General features: G+C 35.6%; 1 protein-coding gene across 2 annotated transcripts in view; it reads left to right on the plus strand.

Moving 5' to 3' along the window:
* The window catches only part of LOC142334508 (bridge-like lipid transfer protein family member 1), a 274847-nt gene that overhangs the window by 87381 nt on the left and 172087 nt on the right, over positions 1–15379 (plus strand). For both annotated transcript variants that reach the window (XM_075382600.1, XM_075382601.1), the window contains exon 13: positions 6015–6703. In XM_075382600.1, coding sequence (XP_075238715.1) covers positions 6015–6703 — 689 coding nt within the window. The remainder of the gene's footprint in view (positions 1–6014; positions 6704–15379) is intronic.

The following is a 15379-nucleotide window of genomic DNA, read 5'->3' on the forward strand; positions in this document are numbered from 1 at the left end:
CTCAAAATTCGCTTTCTCGCTAGTGGTTTTTTGTTCACATGCGGCAATTTCGCTTTGATTTTTTCAGTTTTTTCGATTTTTTGGATCGGATTTTCTAAATGGTTTTCCCAATCCATTCGTAGTCCTTTCTAGGTCTAGTTTTTTGTTTAGTCAATGAAAAGTCTTTGAATTGTACGTCCGGACTTGTCCTGCTATGTTTTTTTACTTCGTCGAATAAAAAAATGTTTCGCTTTACCTCATTTTGCCGCTTTTTCAACATTTTGCGTGAAATCTTTTTGACTTCTCTAGGCTAGTTTCTCTCTTCTCTCATTCTGCTAAAAGTGATTTTGAACACCAGTTGCTCAAAATTCGCTTTCTCGCTAGTGGTTTTTTGTTCACATGCGGCAATTTCGCTTTGATTTTTTCAGTTTTTTCGATTTTTTGGATCGGATTTTCTAAATGGTTTTCCCAATCCATTCGTAGTCCTTTCTAGGTCTAGTTTTTTGTTTAGTCAATGAAAAGTCTTTGATTTGTACGTCCGGACTTGTCCTGCTATGTTTTTTTACTTCGTCGAATAAAAAAATGTTTCGCTTTACCTCATTTTGCCGCTTTTTCAACATTTTAAGTGAAATCTTTTTGACTTCTCTAGGCTAGTTTCTCTCTTCTCTCATTCTGCTAAAAGTGATTTTGAACACCAGTTGCTCAAAATTCGCTTTCTCGCTAGTGGTTTTTTGTTCACATGCGGCAATTTCGCTTTGATTTTTTCAGTTTTTTCGATTTTTTGGATCGGATTTTCTAAATGGTTTTCCCAATCCATTCGTAGTCCTTTCTAGGTCTAGTTTTTTGTTTAGTCAATGAAAAGTCTTTGAATTGTACGTCCGGACTTGTCCTGCTATGTTTTTTTACTTCGTCGAATAAAAAAATGTTTCGCTTTACCTCATTTTGCCGCTTTTTCAACATTTTAAGTGAAATCTTTTTGACTTCTCTAGGCTAGTTTCTCTCTTCTCTCATTCTGCTAAAAGTGATTTTGAACACCAGTTGCTCAAAATTCGCTTTCTCGCTAGTGGTTTTTTGTTCACATGCGGCAATTTCGCTTTGATTTTTTCAGTTTTTTCGATTTGTTGGATCGGATTTTCTAAATGGTTTTCCCAATCCATTCGTAGTCCTTTCTAGGTCTAGTTTTTTGTTTAGTCATTAAAACTTAACAACACCAGCTAAAAACTGAAATCTCTAGCTAGGGTGAGTTATACGTCCTGGGGAAGCAACTGAGACCTATCATTATTAGGCATATAGCGTATAACAACAAAAAGAAAGATAAACATAGGCAAAAACAATCTAAAAATCCATAAAATTTTGCGAGATAACTATGTCTCAGCCCAAAAAGCATAAACTATATAACCAAAACAAAAAACATATTCAGATACGCCTTTTTCCATCACTGTGTATTTTTCCTTCTATGCTTTCCTCCAATTAGATATGTCAATATTGTGATAATTCGACAAGGAAACAAAATGAACAAAAAATAAATAATTATGCTCAAAAATACAAATTGAAAAGGCTTAGTATCAAAACAAAGAAACAAAGAGACCAATAGTTGAACATAAAACAGTTAGGGACATTATTTTATTACCCAAAGGAAATTGGTTTCTGCTTGTTTTTACTGAGACGGCAGCAGAAGTTGTGAGAAATAATATAAAGTATTGTCAAAGTTCAAAAATTAACAGATGTTTTCCTAAAACAAATATTTTAAAAGTCATAACAGACATTATTTATTAACTGAAAGAGACGTTCATTTATACCTCCTAAAAAATAACTGGATCTTTGACTTGGGACAATAAGTTTTTGGTCAACAAAAAAGATAACAAATGAAAGCAATATTCAAGAACTGCATTAATTTTTTTTGCGAAAACAACTGGTTAGAGCCATAAAAACCATGAGCTTTACTCTGAAACCGTGATATAATCTCGTTGGGCCTCGTTTATTGTAAAAAGTATCTATGATTATTTGAGCCCTGATTTGAAATTCTTCAAAGTAAAATTAAGTTTATTTAAAAATTATTTACATAGCGGAAATATTATGAAAAAGTCGGGTCCCATTAAAATCTGAAAAATTTTTTATTGTCAGGATGCATGGCGCGATCAAGATCAGCCGCGATGTTGCTGAGCGTCTAAAAATATTCGTATTTCAAATGGCGGTTCGAAATGGATTAATTTTTTAACAAAATTTTTCAATTTGTGAGAAATAAGAATGCATTTTTTATAATTATCGACTTCAAATTTGCAAAAAACTAGCAAAATTATCACTCCAGAAGATTCTCAACGCCAGTGATTGTACAACTAGCTCGTTTGTCAGCTTAAAAAGAATATGCCCGCAGGCTTTAAGTATCTACTTACAGCAAATTTAACGCAAGTCGGCTAAAAAGGCAAATTTGGTGCCGAAAAAATTCGAGCGTTGATAAATTTCTCTTAAATTCTAGCCGAAGATCTCGGATTGAACAATTCAGCAACCCTCCTCTTGAGGGTTGCTGAATTGTTCAATCCGAGATCTTCGGCTAGAATTTAAGAGAAATTTATACTTTATACTTTGACAATATTTTATATTATTTCTCACAACTTCTGCTGCAGTCTCAGTAAAAACAATTCAGCAACCCTCCAATTCAGCAACCTCTCTAGAGATAAAATCAATAACACTACAATTCACAATTTGAACAAACTTTAGCAAATCTGACGAAAATTATGTCAAAAATACCGAAAATGTGAATAAAAACAGCTGAAATTCGTCTAACATTTACAAAATATTAAACATCGATGACTCCCTGTAAAATGCGAAAATTGAAAAAAAATCTTTTTAATTAATAGCCGCCCTCATCTTCTCAGCCGGCTATTATAGCGCTCCTATTTTTTTTACTTCGTCGAATAAAAAAATGTTTCGCTTTACCTCATTTTGCCGCTTTTTCAACATTTTAAGTGAAATCTTTTTGACTTCTCTAGGCTAGTTTCTCTCTTCTCTCATTCTGCTAAAAGTGATTTTGAACACCAGTTGCTCAAAATTCGCTTTCTCGCTAGTGGTTTTTTGTTCACATGCGGCAATTTCGCTTTGATTTTTTCAGTTTTTTCGATTTTTTGGATCGGATTTTCTAAATGGTTTTCCCAATCCATTCGTAGTCCTTTCTAGGTCTAGTTTTTTGTTTAGTCAATGAAAAGTCTTTGAATTGTACGTCCGGACTTGTCCTGCTATGTTTTTTTACTTCGTCGAATAAAAAAATGTTTCGCTTTACCTCATTTTGCCGCTTTTTCAACATTTTGCGTGAAATCTTTTTGACTTCTCTAGGCTAGTTTCTCTCTTCTCTCATTCTGCTAAAAGTGATTTTGAACACCAGTTGCTCAAAATTCGCTTTCTCGCTAGTGGTTTTTTGTTCACATGCGGCAATTTCGCTTTGATTTTTTCAGTTTTTTCGATTTTTTGGATCGGATTTTCTAAATGGTTTTCCCAATCCATTCGTAGTCCTTTCTAGGTCTAGTTTTTTGTTTAGTCAATGAAAAGTCTTTGAATTGTACGTCCGGACTTGTCCTGCTATGTTTTTTTACTTCGTCGAATAAAAAAATGTTTCGCTTTACCTCATTTTGCCGCTTTTTCAACATTTTAAGTGAAATCTTTTTGACTTCTCTAGGCTAGTTTCTCTCTTCTCTCATTCTGCTAAAAGTGATTTTGAACACCAGTTGCTCAAAATTCGCTTTCTCGCTAGTGGTTTTTTGTTCACATGCGGCAATTTCGCTTTGATTTTTTCAGTTTTTTCGATTTTTTGGATCGGATTTTCTAAATGGTTTTCCCAATCCATTCGTAGTCCTTTCTAGGTCTAGTTTTTTGTTTAGTCAATGAAAAGTCTTTGAATTGTACGTCCGGACTTGTCCTGCTATGTTTTTTTACTTCGTCGAATAAAAAAATGTTTCGCTTTACCTCATTTTGCCGCTTTTTCAACATTTTAAGTGAAATCTTTTTGACTTCTCTAGGCTAGTTTCTCTCTTCTCTCATTCTGCTAAAAGTGATTTTGAACACCAGTTGCTCAAAATTCGCTTTCTCGCTAGTGGTTTTTTGTTCACATGCGGCAATTTCGCTTTGATTTTTTCAGTTTTTTCGATTTTTTGGATCGGATTTTCTAAATGGTTTTCCCAATCCATTCGTAGTCCTTTCCAGGTCTAGTTTTTTGTTTAGTCAATGAAAAGTCTTTGAATTGTACGTCCGGACTTGTCCTGCTATGTTTTTTTACTTCGTCGAATAAAAAAATGTTTCGCTTTACCTCATTTTGCCGCTTTTTCAACATTTTAAGTGAAATCTTTTTGACTTCTCTAGGCTAGTTTCTCTCTTCTCTCATTCTGCTAAAAGTGATTTTGAACACCAGTTGCTCAAAATTCGCTTTCTCGCTAGTGGTTTTTTGTTCACATGCGGCAATTTCGCTTTGATTTTTTCAGTTTTTTCGATTTTTTGGATCGGATTTTCTAAATGGTTTTCCCAATCAATTCGTAGTCCTTTCTAGGTCTAGTTTTTTGTTTAGTCAATGAAAAGTCTTTGAATTGTACGTCCGGACTTGTCCTGCTATGTTTTTTTACTTCGTCGAATAAAAAAATGTTTCGCTTTACCTCATTTTGCCGCTTTTTCAACATTTTGCGTGAAATCTTTTTGACTTCTCTAGGCTAGTTTCTCTCTTCTCTCATTCTGCTAAAAGTGATTTTGAACACCAGTTGCTCAGCAAAGCAATTCAAAATAAACAGAGTCAGTCTAAAAAATTGAAGTCAGAAGTAGAAACGGGATAAACCCATAAAGCCCAATTTTAGATGCCCGCTATTTGAACGTCGTTCCTATAAGTCTTAGTTACCATCTCTAATGCTTATTGGTATTGATAGTAGCCCCTGTAGCCTCTCTCTAAGAAACAGAAGTACGTTTTGTTCAACTGCGAAATGCCATCAAAATAAATCGGACTTAAAAAATGTTTTTGTACAAAAATTTTTTTTTTCAATATCTTCTATTCTTTCAATCCCAATCATGCTCATTGGAATCAACGGCGGCTATTTTCCGGCAATCTGCCGGGTATGTTTTCATATTCTACGCTGGACGGGTTTTCAGTGATTCCACTCACAACTCTCTACGATGATTATATCGATCGGCCAAAATTGTCTGAAAAAAAACCCATTTGAGTATATAGTTCCTCCCCCACTAAAGAGTGGGAACAATAACACTATATTTAGCAATTTTAACTTATTTTGAGCAATGGTGAAGAAAATGGATCAAAAGTACGGAGAATTTGAACAAAAAGAAGGGAAAGTAGTCCAATGTTCTCAAAACTTTAAACCTCGATAACTTGGATAAAATTGGAAATTCAGCAAAATTTGGAAATTCAGAAAAATGTTTTCATACTTATATTCTACGCTGGGCGGCTTTCTAATGTTAGCACTCACAACTCTCTATAATGATTATATCGATCGGTCAAAATTGGTTCGTCGGAACAATAACGTCTATGCTGGATAATATACTGTAGGCGATAATAAAATTATAATAATGTAATTTAAAAATTCTCCAAGAAACATAGTCAACATTTTTTTGTTCATCGTTGCCCATTGGATTCTACTGAAATTGTTTTGAAAAAGTAATTATTGAAAACCTCCCTTTGCTTTTTATTTGACTAGGTAAGTAAGCTAGTTACAATCGGGCGGATCGTTTCAGACCATTTGTTTTTTGCTCGTTTTCAAATTCTGGTTGAGATTTAGAATTTAAATAGCCGTTTGACAGTACAGAGAGTAAATGTTGTGTTGTATTAATGCGTTAGAAATTGATAGTCTTTTCATTGATAGTGTGCAATCTGTTCACTTAATCAGGTAAGGTACCATTGTTTTTGATGTAATACATTTTCGGCTGGTATCATGCTTTGGTCAGGTGAGAAGCTTAACCCGTTCACAGAAGCTTTTCGAAACCTTTTTGGAAATTATTTGGTTGGTTCTAGTGTTAAGTTTTAAATACCTATCTTGATTGTTTCTTTTTAGGTGAGATCGGAGGAACAGTGGGAGTGCCAATGCATCACCGCAATAGGAAGTATCGCTTTCCAGTTTTCCTATCCGCTGACCAGCCATTCGCTCTATTGAAACATGAAGGCGTTGTCAATCGTGTTACCGCGTCATCAAAAGAGAACTTTCGCTCCTGCAGTCCGAGCATTGATTTTGAGGCTGAGAAAACCTTAACCGAGACACTGAATAGATCTGAGGTCTCCTCTAGTATGTCTACCACTGTCACAGGCAGTCCCCAGTCGGTCATTCGGCATAAAACTCCTTCAGCCAGCTCTATATCTTCAGATCAGCAACAAATTCTCACTCTAGTGGATCAAGGCTATTTTGAGAGCAATTTTGCTCATAGCAGTTTACCAACGCAGTTCGGGAAAGCCCCTAGCCCTCCATTTAATGCAGAAGATCCGACCTATAACACAGTTCCGAAGGTCGAATCAAGTTCTACTCGTGGAAGTTTAAATAGTTCTAAGAAAGCTGGCTATTCCCCGCAGAACTTCGCAAATTCTAGTCCCGATTCGTTTACACCTGGTGTGGCATCGACTAAGCCTAGTGTCTCTGAGCGGATGTCCTCAACAAATAGTTCAAAATCTGCTTTATCACAGAACCAAAGGCTGTCATCTAATCAAGACGAGCAGTCACAGAGGTCTTCGTACAATTCTGACAGAGTAGATGTTAGCGCAAATTTAAAAAAAAAATAATTTTGTGTTAAGACTAATAAATGAAACGACAGGGGCAGCTAACGAGCTCTATCGACCTTCTCTTCAAAGAAGATAACTAAGTTGCTAGCGTATATGATATTTAATAAACCAGTTAATTACACACAGAGAAGTTTAAGTGATACTGTTTGAGCTACACTTCGTGAGATTTATTGTTCCGACCCCACTTGTGGGGGGAGGAACTATATACTCAAATGGGTTTTTTTCAGTCAATTTTGGCCGATCGATATATTCGTCGTAGAGAAATGTGAGTGGTATCATTAAAAAGCTGGTCCAGAGTAGAATTCAAAATTAAAAAGATTTTTTTCCCGTTTATTTCGAGGAGTTATCGAGGATTGAAGTTTTGTGTTAACACGCGATATTTGTTCACTTTTAGTGTAATTTTTCTCCAAATTAAAATATCTTCTATAAAAATAGTATTTCAAAATTAAATTTCACGCCAAAAATGGACCAATTTGTTGTTCCTAATAGACTAAAGGCGATAAAGAAGACTAGTTCTGGTCTCATTGGGAAGTTCACTATAAAAAAAGTCGAATTCTATTTCAGAGCTCTTTTTTATAAAACTTTTCTCTTTTTTTTTGCTTTTTTTTAAGTCACCTAGAGACAAGTCACTTTTTGTATCAAGGTTCTATTAATGACAAGTCTCCTTTACAGTCACGTTAAGCCCAATGAACAAAAACATCGTTTTCAAGGAATTGCTCCTGTTTTCCTTTGGCTTCGATTCTGAGTTTTCGTAATTTTAAATGAAATTTTGAAATTCTTTTTACTATTATTTGGAGTCCTATGGCATGGATTCATTGTTTAACAGTGTAATTTGTTCCATAATGAGCATTAAGTGAACATATCTAGTTCGTTGAGGGGACAGCTAATGGCTGCTAAGACTTAAAAAATAATATTTCATTTTTCGATTTTTTTTTAACATTAAAGAATAAAACTTATTATTGTGAACTGTAAGTCAGTCCAGGAGTGACAGCACCCTCTTCCTTCCTACTGCAACCAAATTTAATCTGGTTAGCGGTTTTGTCTTCTAACTATTGGTTATATGTCTTAAATGACACAAGATTTCAATTTTTTTTTGGTTATTTTTTTTTATTATTGGTTAATTTTGAACTCTTATCACATTATCCAAACATTATTCACATTATCCAAATATTATTTTAATCCCATTGGTTTAAAGAGGACGTTCAGTTTCCACAGAAAGTTTTCAGAGAAAAGCTAATGGTTTAATTGGCTTCGACACTTTTTTCTTGCACTTTTTTTCATCGAATTTTGGTTTTTGCCTCTTTTTGTTATTGTTTTCAGTCATAAGACTTATTGTGATGTAATATTAATTATCTATGCGCAACAAACATCCTATTCCTCCCATCGGGTTATATCTGAGCGTAGATATTGAGCTCCGTTGAAAGATTTTGAGTTTAATGGCTGTTAAGAGTTAAAAATAATTTTTCGAATTTTTTTTGAATATTAACCAGTCCTAAATTGTTTTTTCTTGAACTGCTGGTCAATGTCAGTACTAGCGGAATCTTTTTCCGTTCTACTGCAGCCAAAATTAATCTGGTTAGCGGTTTTATCTTCTACCTATTAGTTTTAAAATTTCAATGCCACGAGATTTCATAATTTTTTTTAAAATTTTTGCCTACTTTATTTTAAATTTGGATCCTTTTGAAATCTTATCACATCATCCTACTGCTGATGGTCTTCATCGTTTTAGGGATAAAATTCAACGGATCATAGATAAAGTTTTCAGAGAATAGCTTATGATTTGAATTGCTTCGACATATTCTTCTGGCACTTTTCTACTGAATTTTTGGTTTTTGTCTGTCTCTGTTGTCGTTTTCATAGTCAATAACTTGTTGTAAAGTCTTTTTAGATGAAATACGATTGTCAAACAAACTTTTTGTCCCGTGGAGGCATAATTTAGCGTATTTACTGGCTTGCGTTGAAGGCTAATGAAATTAGTTGCGTTGATAATACGTGTTTTCTCGAAAATTTCGTTGTTCCAATGTATTTGTTTGTTTGTTGATTTTTTGAAATTATATTGATAAATAAGAGAAATCTCATTGCTCTTAAAATTTGATTGGAAATAGAAGAATCTTTAGTGTAAAGTTCATTTTTTTAATGCCTTCGACACTTCTCTCACTTCATTTTTCTTGAATTTGCAGTTTTTGTTCTTTAGGTTTCCCTAAATTGCTGACAGATCCCATAGGCTTCTAATTGAGCATTGAATTAATGATGTTACCCGAAGCAGTCAGTTTATAGCGAATAGTCTTAAAGTTTTTGATAATGATATTGAAGTTTTTTTCAAACTTTTCCGTTTTTGTTGTTCATTTCGTCAAATTGTAACGTATTTTCATCAATTAGAGGTCCCATCCAATTTCTTGTATTTAGAGAGATAACTTATCTATTGATATTATTTGTCACGATGTTTGTTTTGTTATTTGCGTTTTTTGGACAATATGCGTTTTTCTGAACGTTTATTGAGTGGCCAATTTTTGTGTTTCTTTTTCTCTTCTTTCAGAACAATCGCGTAATAACAGATCCCAATGGTTTTCAAATGTGGCGCAAGTGAACTTAATCTCTAAGTTTAAATCCTTCAGCTGAATCAGTAGAATCGAACAATTGAATTAAAAATACATAAAATTCAGATGATAGCTAATGACTTTAATGGTAGCAATAGTTTGTTTTCGCAAATCGTTTGTAATTTTTTGAGTTTCTCTTTAGTTCGCTTCTATGGCTTAGTCTAACCAGAGACAAGTCCTTTCGGTTTTTTAATAAGTTTTTAGTAATTATTTAAGGATTATTTATTTAAAAGCTAATGATTTTTAAGATTTTTGAAATTTCTTGGTGTATAAAATGTTGATTAATTTTTTAGGTTTCGCCTCACTGTTCGTTCTTTTTGTCGACTTGTTACCCAGTCTCCTTAAGAAAATTTTCCATCTGCTCTATTGTTAGAAAAAAGTAAACTTGTGTAGTTAAGGTTTTACCTGACTGCACTTTGGCGTTGTTACTTGGTGCTTTTAAATTTAGATATTCCGCTTTTGCCGTGAAATTTTTTGTTTGTGCTAATTTTGTTTCTTGTTTTTTTTGTCTCTTAGTCTCTTTAATGTCAGATCACGTTGGCGCTGTAATGAGGCATGGCATTATGTAACTCAGTTAGTAGATAAATCGTGGAGCGTTTGCTTTAAACTCAAACTTCTATTTTTGTTATCTCATTTGGTTGACAGTTTAGTCAAAAATGTAGATGAGCTCGGGTCGGAACATCATGTGCGAACGCACATTAACGAGCCGCCCTGTTTGTCTCTCAAAATTTTTTTTAACCTGACTTGATTAGCTGTGAAATTTAATAGTTTGTCTGGCTTATTGTCAATCTTGCTTATTTATTCGACATTTTTACCTTTCCTCTCAAAAATTAGCACAAAAAAGGCAAATAATTTTGCGACTGATTTTCTCAGTATTTGTCAGTATCAGAACTTCTGGCACCTCTAGTTTGCGAAACTGGGCACCATTTTTGTCTAAGTGATTTTGAATTTTTAAAATTCGCGTGATTCATATTTTGCTATTCTTAGTTAATTTTCAATTACTTCGGCCATTTTAATCTCTCATTGAAGACTTTTTCTTCTTTTGATCGCCTGCTCTATTTATTTGTGCACAGATAGTGAAATTGTATATTTTTACAATAATGCAATTTTACAGCTTTAGAACATCCCTGTCCGGAATTGAGACAATTGGAACGTGGCAAATGAACAATGACCGGAAGCCAATAGAATCTTAATTTATATTCATAATCAGTACACGAACTATAATGTCGGTAGACCGAGTTTCTTGTTTCAGCCAGCGGATACGGGTTCTAGCCTACAAATCCCCCAATCTAATCGACTAGGAAAACAGAATCTTGGAATGCAACTATATTATTATCCAGTTTTTAGCCTCTCTCTCATATTATTTATTCTTTTTCCAGCACTTTTAGAAACAATTATACTGCATTCTGATTGGTTAAAAAATATGCTACTTTATACCAATTTAAATACATATCAATTATGAATTTTATAAGCATCAAAGGAGAATTAGGATTCGGCGAATCAGAGATTCGTCATACTGGCCAGCTTTTTTTTCCTTTTAGCACGGCGATTTTATTGTGAAACAGTAATACTAAATCAGAAAGCATCTTTCAGCTGTGAATAATTTAGTATGGTTGCAGCTCCTTTTCTTACAAAATGAAAACAATTTTTTGTCTTATTTTCGACTTATATGTTTTCTGTATTTTTTTTTGTTATTTTTCTGCCTTTTCGGGCACCCAATACAAGTTAAACGAATTGAAATCTATTTAGATACAGAACAATGAAACATAATGCACAAGATATTTACATTAGAACAACTCTATATTAGCAACACTGCTATAATCAACAAGCAAGCATAAAATTGCTGAGAGCATCTATCCATAAAGTAGCGGATGTTTAATACTTGTGCTGCACATAAAAGTTTATAAAGATAACGTAATCAGTTTATGCTATGCTACTGCATAACAATGGTTACCTCGCACAAATTTTGCTTTTACAAATGAATTGTTTTTCTTTTAAGCCACGAGTTTTCCAAAACCCAACACACAGCCATACAAAATTTACAGCGTTTTAAAAAATTTTAAATCATGCGGGTGGTGCACTCGCCTCTGTTGGAGTACACTTCAGTTCGCTCGGGCAGAGCTGGTGGAATTGTGGGGTAGAATGATCTTGGAGGAGCTTCTGGTGCTGCGCTTAGCAATGGTTTGGCGTAAATGTGTTCTGGTGGTTCAAATCTGATGATACCACTCTCGTGAATTGGGACTACTATCGAACATTTGTGAATAATGTGCTCGGGGTGTTGCTGTAAATAACGGTAGTCCTCGGTACTGACTGCTGAGACTGGCTTAGTTTTTATTCGTTTTTCCCCGACTTTCAGTCTAAATGGAAAACGCCTGTTAACTTTAATAAAACGATGTTGTAAGTATACATAGCCGAAATGAAGCAGCTGAGATATGCAGAATGAGGTTACACCGAGTCCAATCGAAGTCTTCCAATCAATAAAGGAAGAGAAACGGTCGTTAAGATGTGGCTTGAGTTCCCTCATTTTAAAAACGATGGGTTTCGCAAGCTCGTCTAATTTTTGCTGATTTCTTCTGTAATTCGTTGGGATTTTTGCCAGGTTCAGCTGAAACTCTTCTAACAAAGTTTCCTGGGCCTGACCCAAGTCATTACTGTTTGGGAGCTCTGGCAACGGCGGCAAGATTGTAGGCAGACTGGAAGTTGGGCTGAGGCACAGACAAACTTTTGTTCAAATGGGTTAAGTTGTTCGCAGTTATTAAGGAACAAATCAATTTGTTTTCTATTGTTTAGTCTCTCGGTTGCTTCATCTGATTTTTTTGACCTGTTCAGTTGAAGAGTGAAATCGGGCAATTTCAAAAGTCTGTTTTGAAAGTCTATTACGAGGTTATTTTTGGTGCAAAAAGATATTCCAAGTAATATGTCCTTCCTTTTAGGAAGCACGAGGAAGTTTTCAATGAAGGAACCTACAGGTAAATCAAACTCGATTTCACAACAGAAAAGGACGTCGACGGGGTCGTTGGATGCTACACATACTTTAAAATCTGGTTTTGAAGTTTTGTTTCTAATGGAAGATGGTGATTGAAGCTCAATCTGCTTAAAAACATCTATTGACAGAGCACTTGTAAAAGCACCGGTGTCAATCAAGACGGGAAGCGTCAAAGGTCCTGCTCTTACGCTCATGGTGAGTGGGCAATAGCCTTCTGATCTTTCAAGTGAATATTAAAAGACTACATGTTCTGTATAAAAATCAAAAGGTTGCATGTTATGTTCATTGAGAGAATACATGTTACGTGTGTGGGCTTTGTGTGGCTTATTTAGTTTTTTTGATTGTGGTCGAATGGAACAGACTGGCCTATGTTCGTAGTCTGTGGAACACTCCAGCAGTTACTTTGTGTGTGTCCGTATTTTTCGCATCGTCTGCAAAACAATTTCCTGTTAGGATGAGGTGAACATCGGTTGCCCTGGTTACCATAATTTCCTGTGTTCGGATAATTGCTTGAATTGTTTTGCCAATAACCTCTTCCTGGATTTCCTCGCCAATTCGATCTTCCTCGACTGTTGTAGCCTCTGAAGGATCCGTGTCCACGGTTGGAATTAGAATTATGAATACTGTTTTCTAGCTGAGATGTCATGTTGTCCAGCTTCTTGCTGAGTTCGTCATGCATTTTCACCTGGTTATTTTGTAGCAAATTTAATTGGACAGTGTTGTCATCCGAATAGCCCAGTTGTTGGAAAGCTCCTGGATATGAATCGTCTGGGTATGCGTTCATAATCCACAGCTCTCTCTTGTGATTTGTCTGCCAAGTTCCTCAACAGTGCGCTCTTGTGGTTCTTTCAGAAGCTTGCGTTTGAATTTTATTGGCATTCCTTGGATGAAAGCTTCCTTCACTCTTCGAGTTCGTTCATCTGCGCGATCAATGGCTGCGCCATGTGCGCCTGCAGCAACATTAGGGAACGCTCTTAATGCAAGTTGTTGTAATTCGACAATGTAGTCTTCTGGAGACTCTTTAACAGAGTCGAATTTGCGTTCATGGAACTTAATTCTATGAAACTCCTGATTCGCGGTTTGATTATAACGGTCCCTTAGTGCTGTTAAGGCGTCATCGAGGTCGTTGCGGGTAGCATCAGCTAGTCCGCTATAGAAGCGCAAAGCGCCTCCAGATAGGTTGAGTTTTAAAAATGCTGGTTGCTGAGCTTCAGCAATTGCGCCAACCGCAATGCCTGCTCGAAGCAGACTTTCAAATTCATCAAAATTTTCATTTGAATTACCTGTAAAGGTGTGAATTTTAAGAAATGGTTGTAAGGCCATGTTTGGGTTTTTAGAGAAACTATTTTCTGTTTGGTTCCCTAGGGGTTAAGGAGTGCAAGTTTGCGAGGCTTATTTTAACTCGATTTTCAGAGGTTAATGAAAGAGTACGTTATCATTAAAAACGAATAGCACTAGTGAGTGGTAAAAAGAGTAGCACTATTGAGGTAGGGGGCGAAAGTTAAAGAAAAAGAATGCTCAGCACCATTTCATTTAATTTGTTTTTACTAACATTTGTTCAGAGTTGTTTTGTAGTCAGTTCATTCCAACGTTTATTTGTCTCTGTCCCAGCTTGAAAGATTAACAGGATTTCTGTGCAGTTGAATGTTGGTCTAGCCACGTCAAACTAGTGTTCAGGAAACCAGTTAGGGATGCCACTCACGGAGAAATCACTGGGTTGTTATAATCATTCGTGTGTCTTGTATCGGCATTGGAGATAAAAAGTTGTTTGTAGACATAATTCTCCAACAAATAAAGAATGAAATATGCGATGCTGGATTAATTTGGCCAGCCAACTTACTGAACCACTAAACCGAAGAATGTGAATTTAATCAATTGTTTTCGAATTTCTGAATAAGTTGAAGTTAAACAAATGATCTTCATTATCAGGTGTTGTTTATTAAATCTCAAAATAATTTTGTTTTGTAATCGCTTATTTCAACGAACCTCGACAATATTTTTCAACAAAATTTAATAAGCTGTTATATTGAAAGACCAAACGAAAAATAATGGTTTCTTTAATCTGATTGGTTGAAAATTCGTTTTTCACTAAATGTCGAAATTATTTGGGTAGACTCTTAACCCTTGTCACCATATAATGTCGGTAGACCGATTTTTTTGTTTCAGCCAGCGGATACGGGTTCTAGCCTACGTATCCCCAAATCTAATCGACTAGGAAAACAGAATCTTGGAATGCAACTATATTATTATCCAGTTTTTAGCCTCTCTCTCATATTATTTATTCTCTTTCCAGCACTTTTAGAAACAATTATACTGCATATTGATTGGTTAAAAAATATACTACTTTATATCAATTTAAATTCATATCAATTATGAATTTTATAAGCATCAAAGGAGAATTAGGATTCGGCGAATCAGAGATTCGTCATACAAACACGCACACTCTCCACAATCTCGTTTCCTCGACAGATGGCAATAACTTGGAGATCGGTATGAGCAGAATTTGTTCTACACGTATCTCAGTTGGCAAAACTTTGGGGACAAGTATGCTGGCTCCACATTTAGTTGATGCCTTGGGGTCAGGTATCAGTGGAAACCCAGTTAGAGGTGTTTCAGTCGGCAATGCCCTGGGGGCAGGTATGCTTGCTCCAAATTTAATTGATGCCTTGGGGACAGGTATAATTGGCAATCCATTTATTGGTGTTTCAGTTGGCATTGACTTGGGGACAGATATCAACAGAAATTGCTTTACAGGTGTTTCAAGCGACAATACCTTGGGGACAGGTTTACTGGCTCCGCATTCGTTTGATGCATTGGGGACATGTGTCAATGGCATTTCAGCGGGCGGCAGTTCCTTGGGGACAAATATCAGTGGAAACTCATTTAGAAGTGTTTCAGTCATCAAATGATTGTGGAGCCAGCATGCTTGTTCCCAAGCATGCTGGCTCCACAATCATTTGATGCCATGGGGACAGCTATCAATCGGAACTAAGTTTCTGGCGTTTCAGGCGTCAGTGCGTTGGGGACAAATATTGGTCGAAACCCAGTTAGAAGTAATTCAGGCGG

This window comes from Convolutriloba macropyga, chromosome 2 (assembly GCF_964194025.1).
Source record: "Convolutriloba macropyga chromosome 2, txConMacr16.3, whole genome shotgun sequence".
NCBI lineage: Eukaryota > Metazoa > Xenacoelomorpha > Acoela > Convolutidae > Convolutriloba > Convolutriloba macropyga.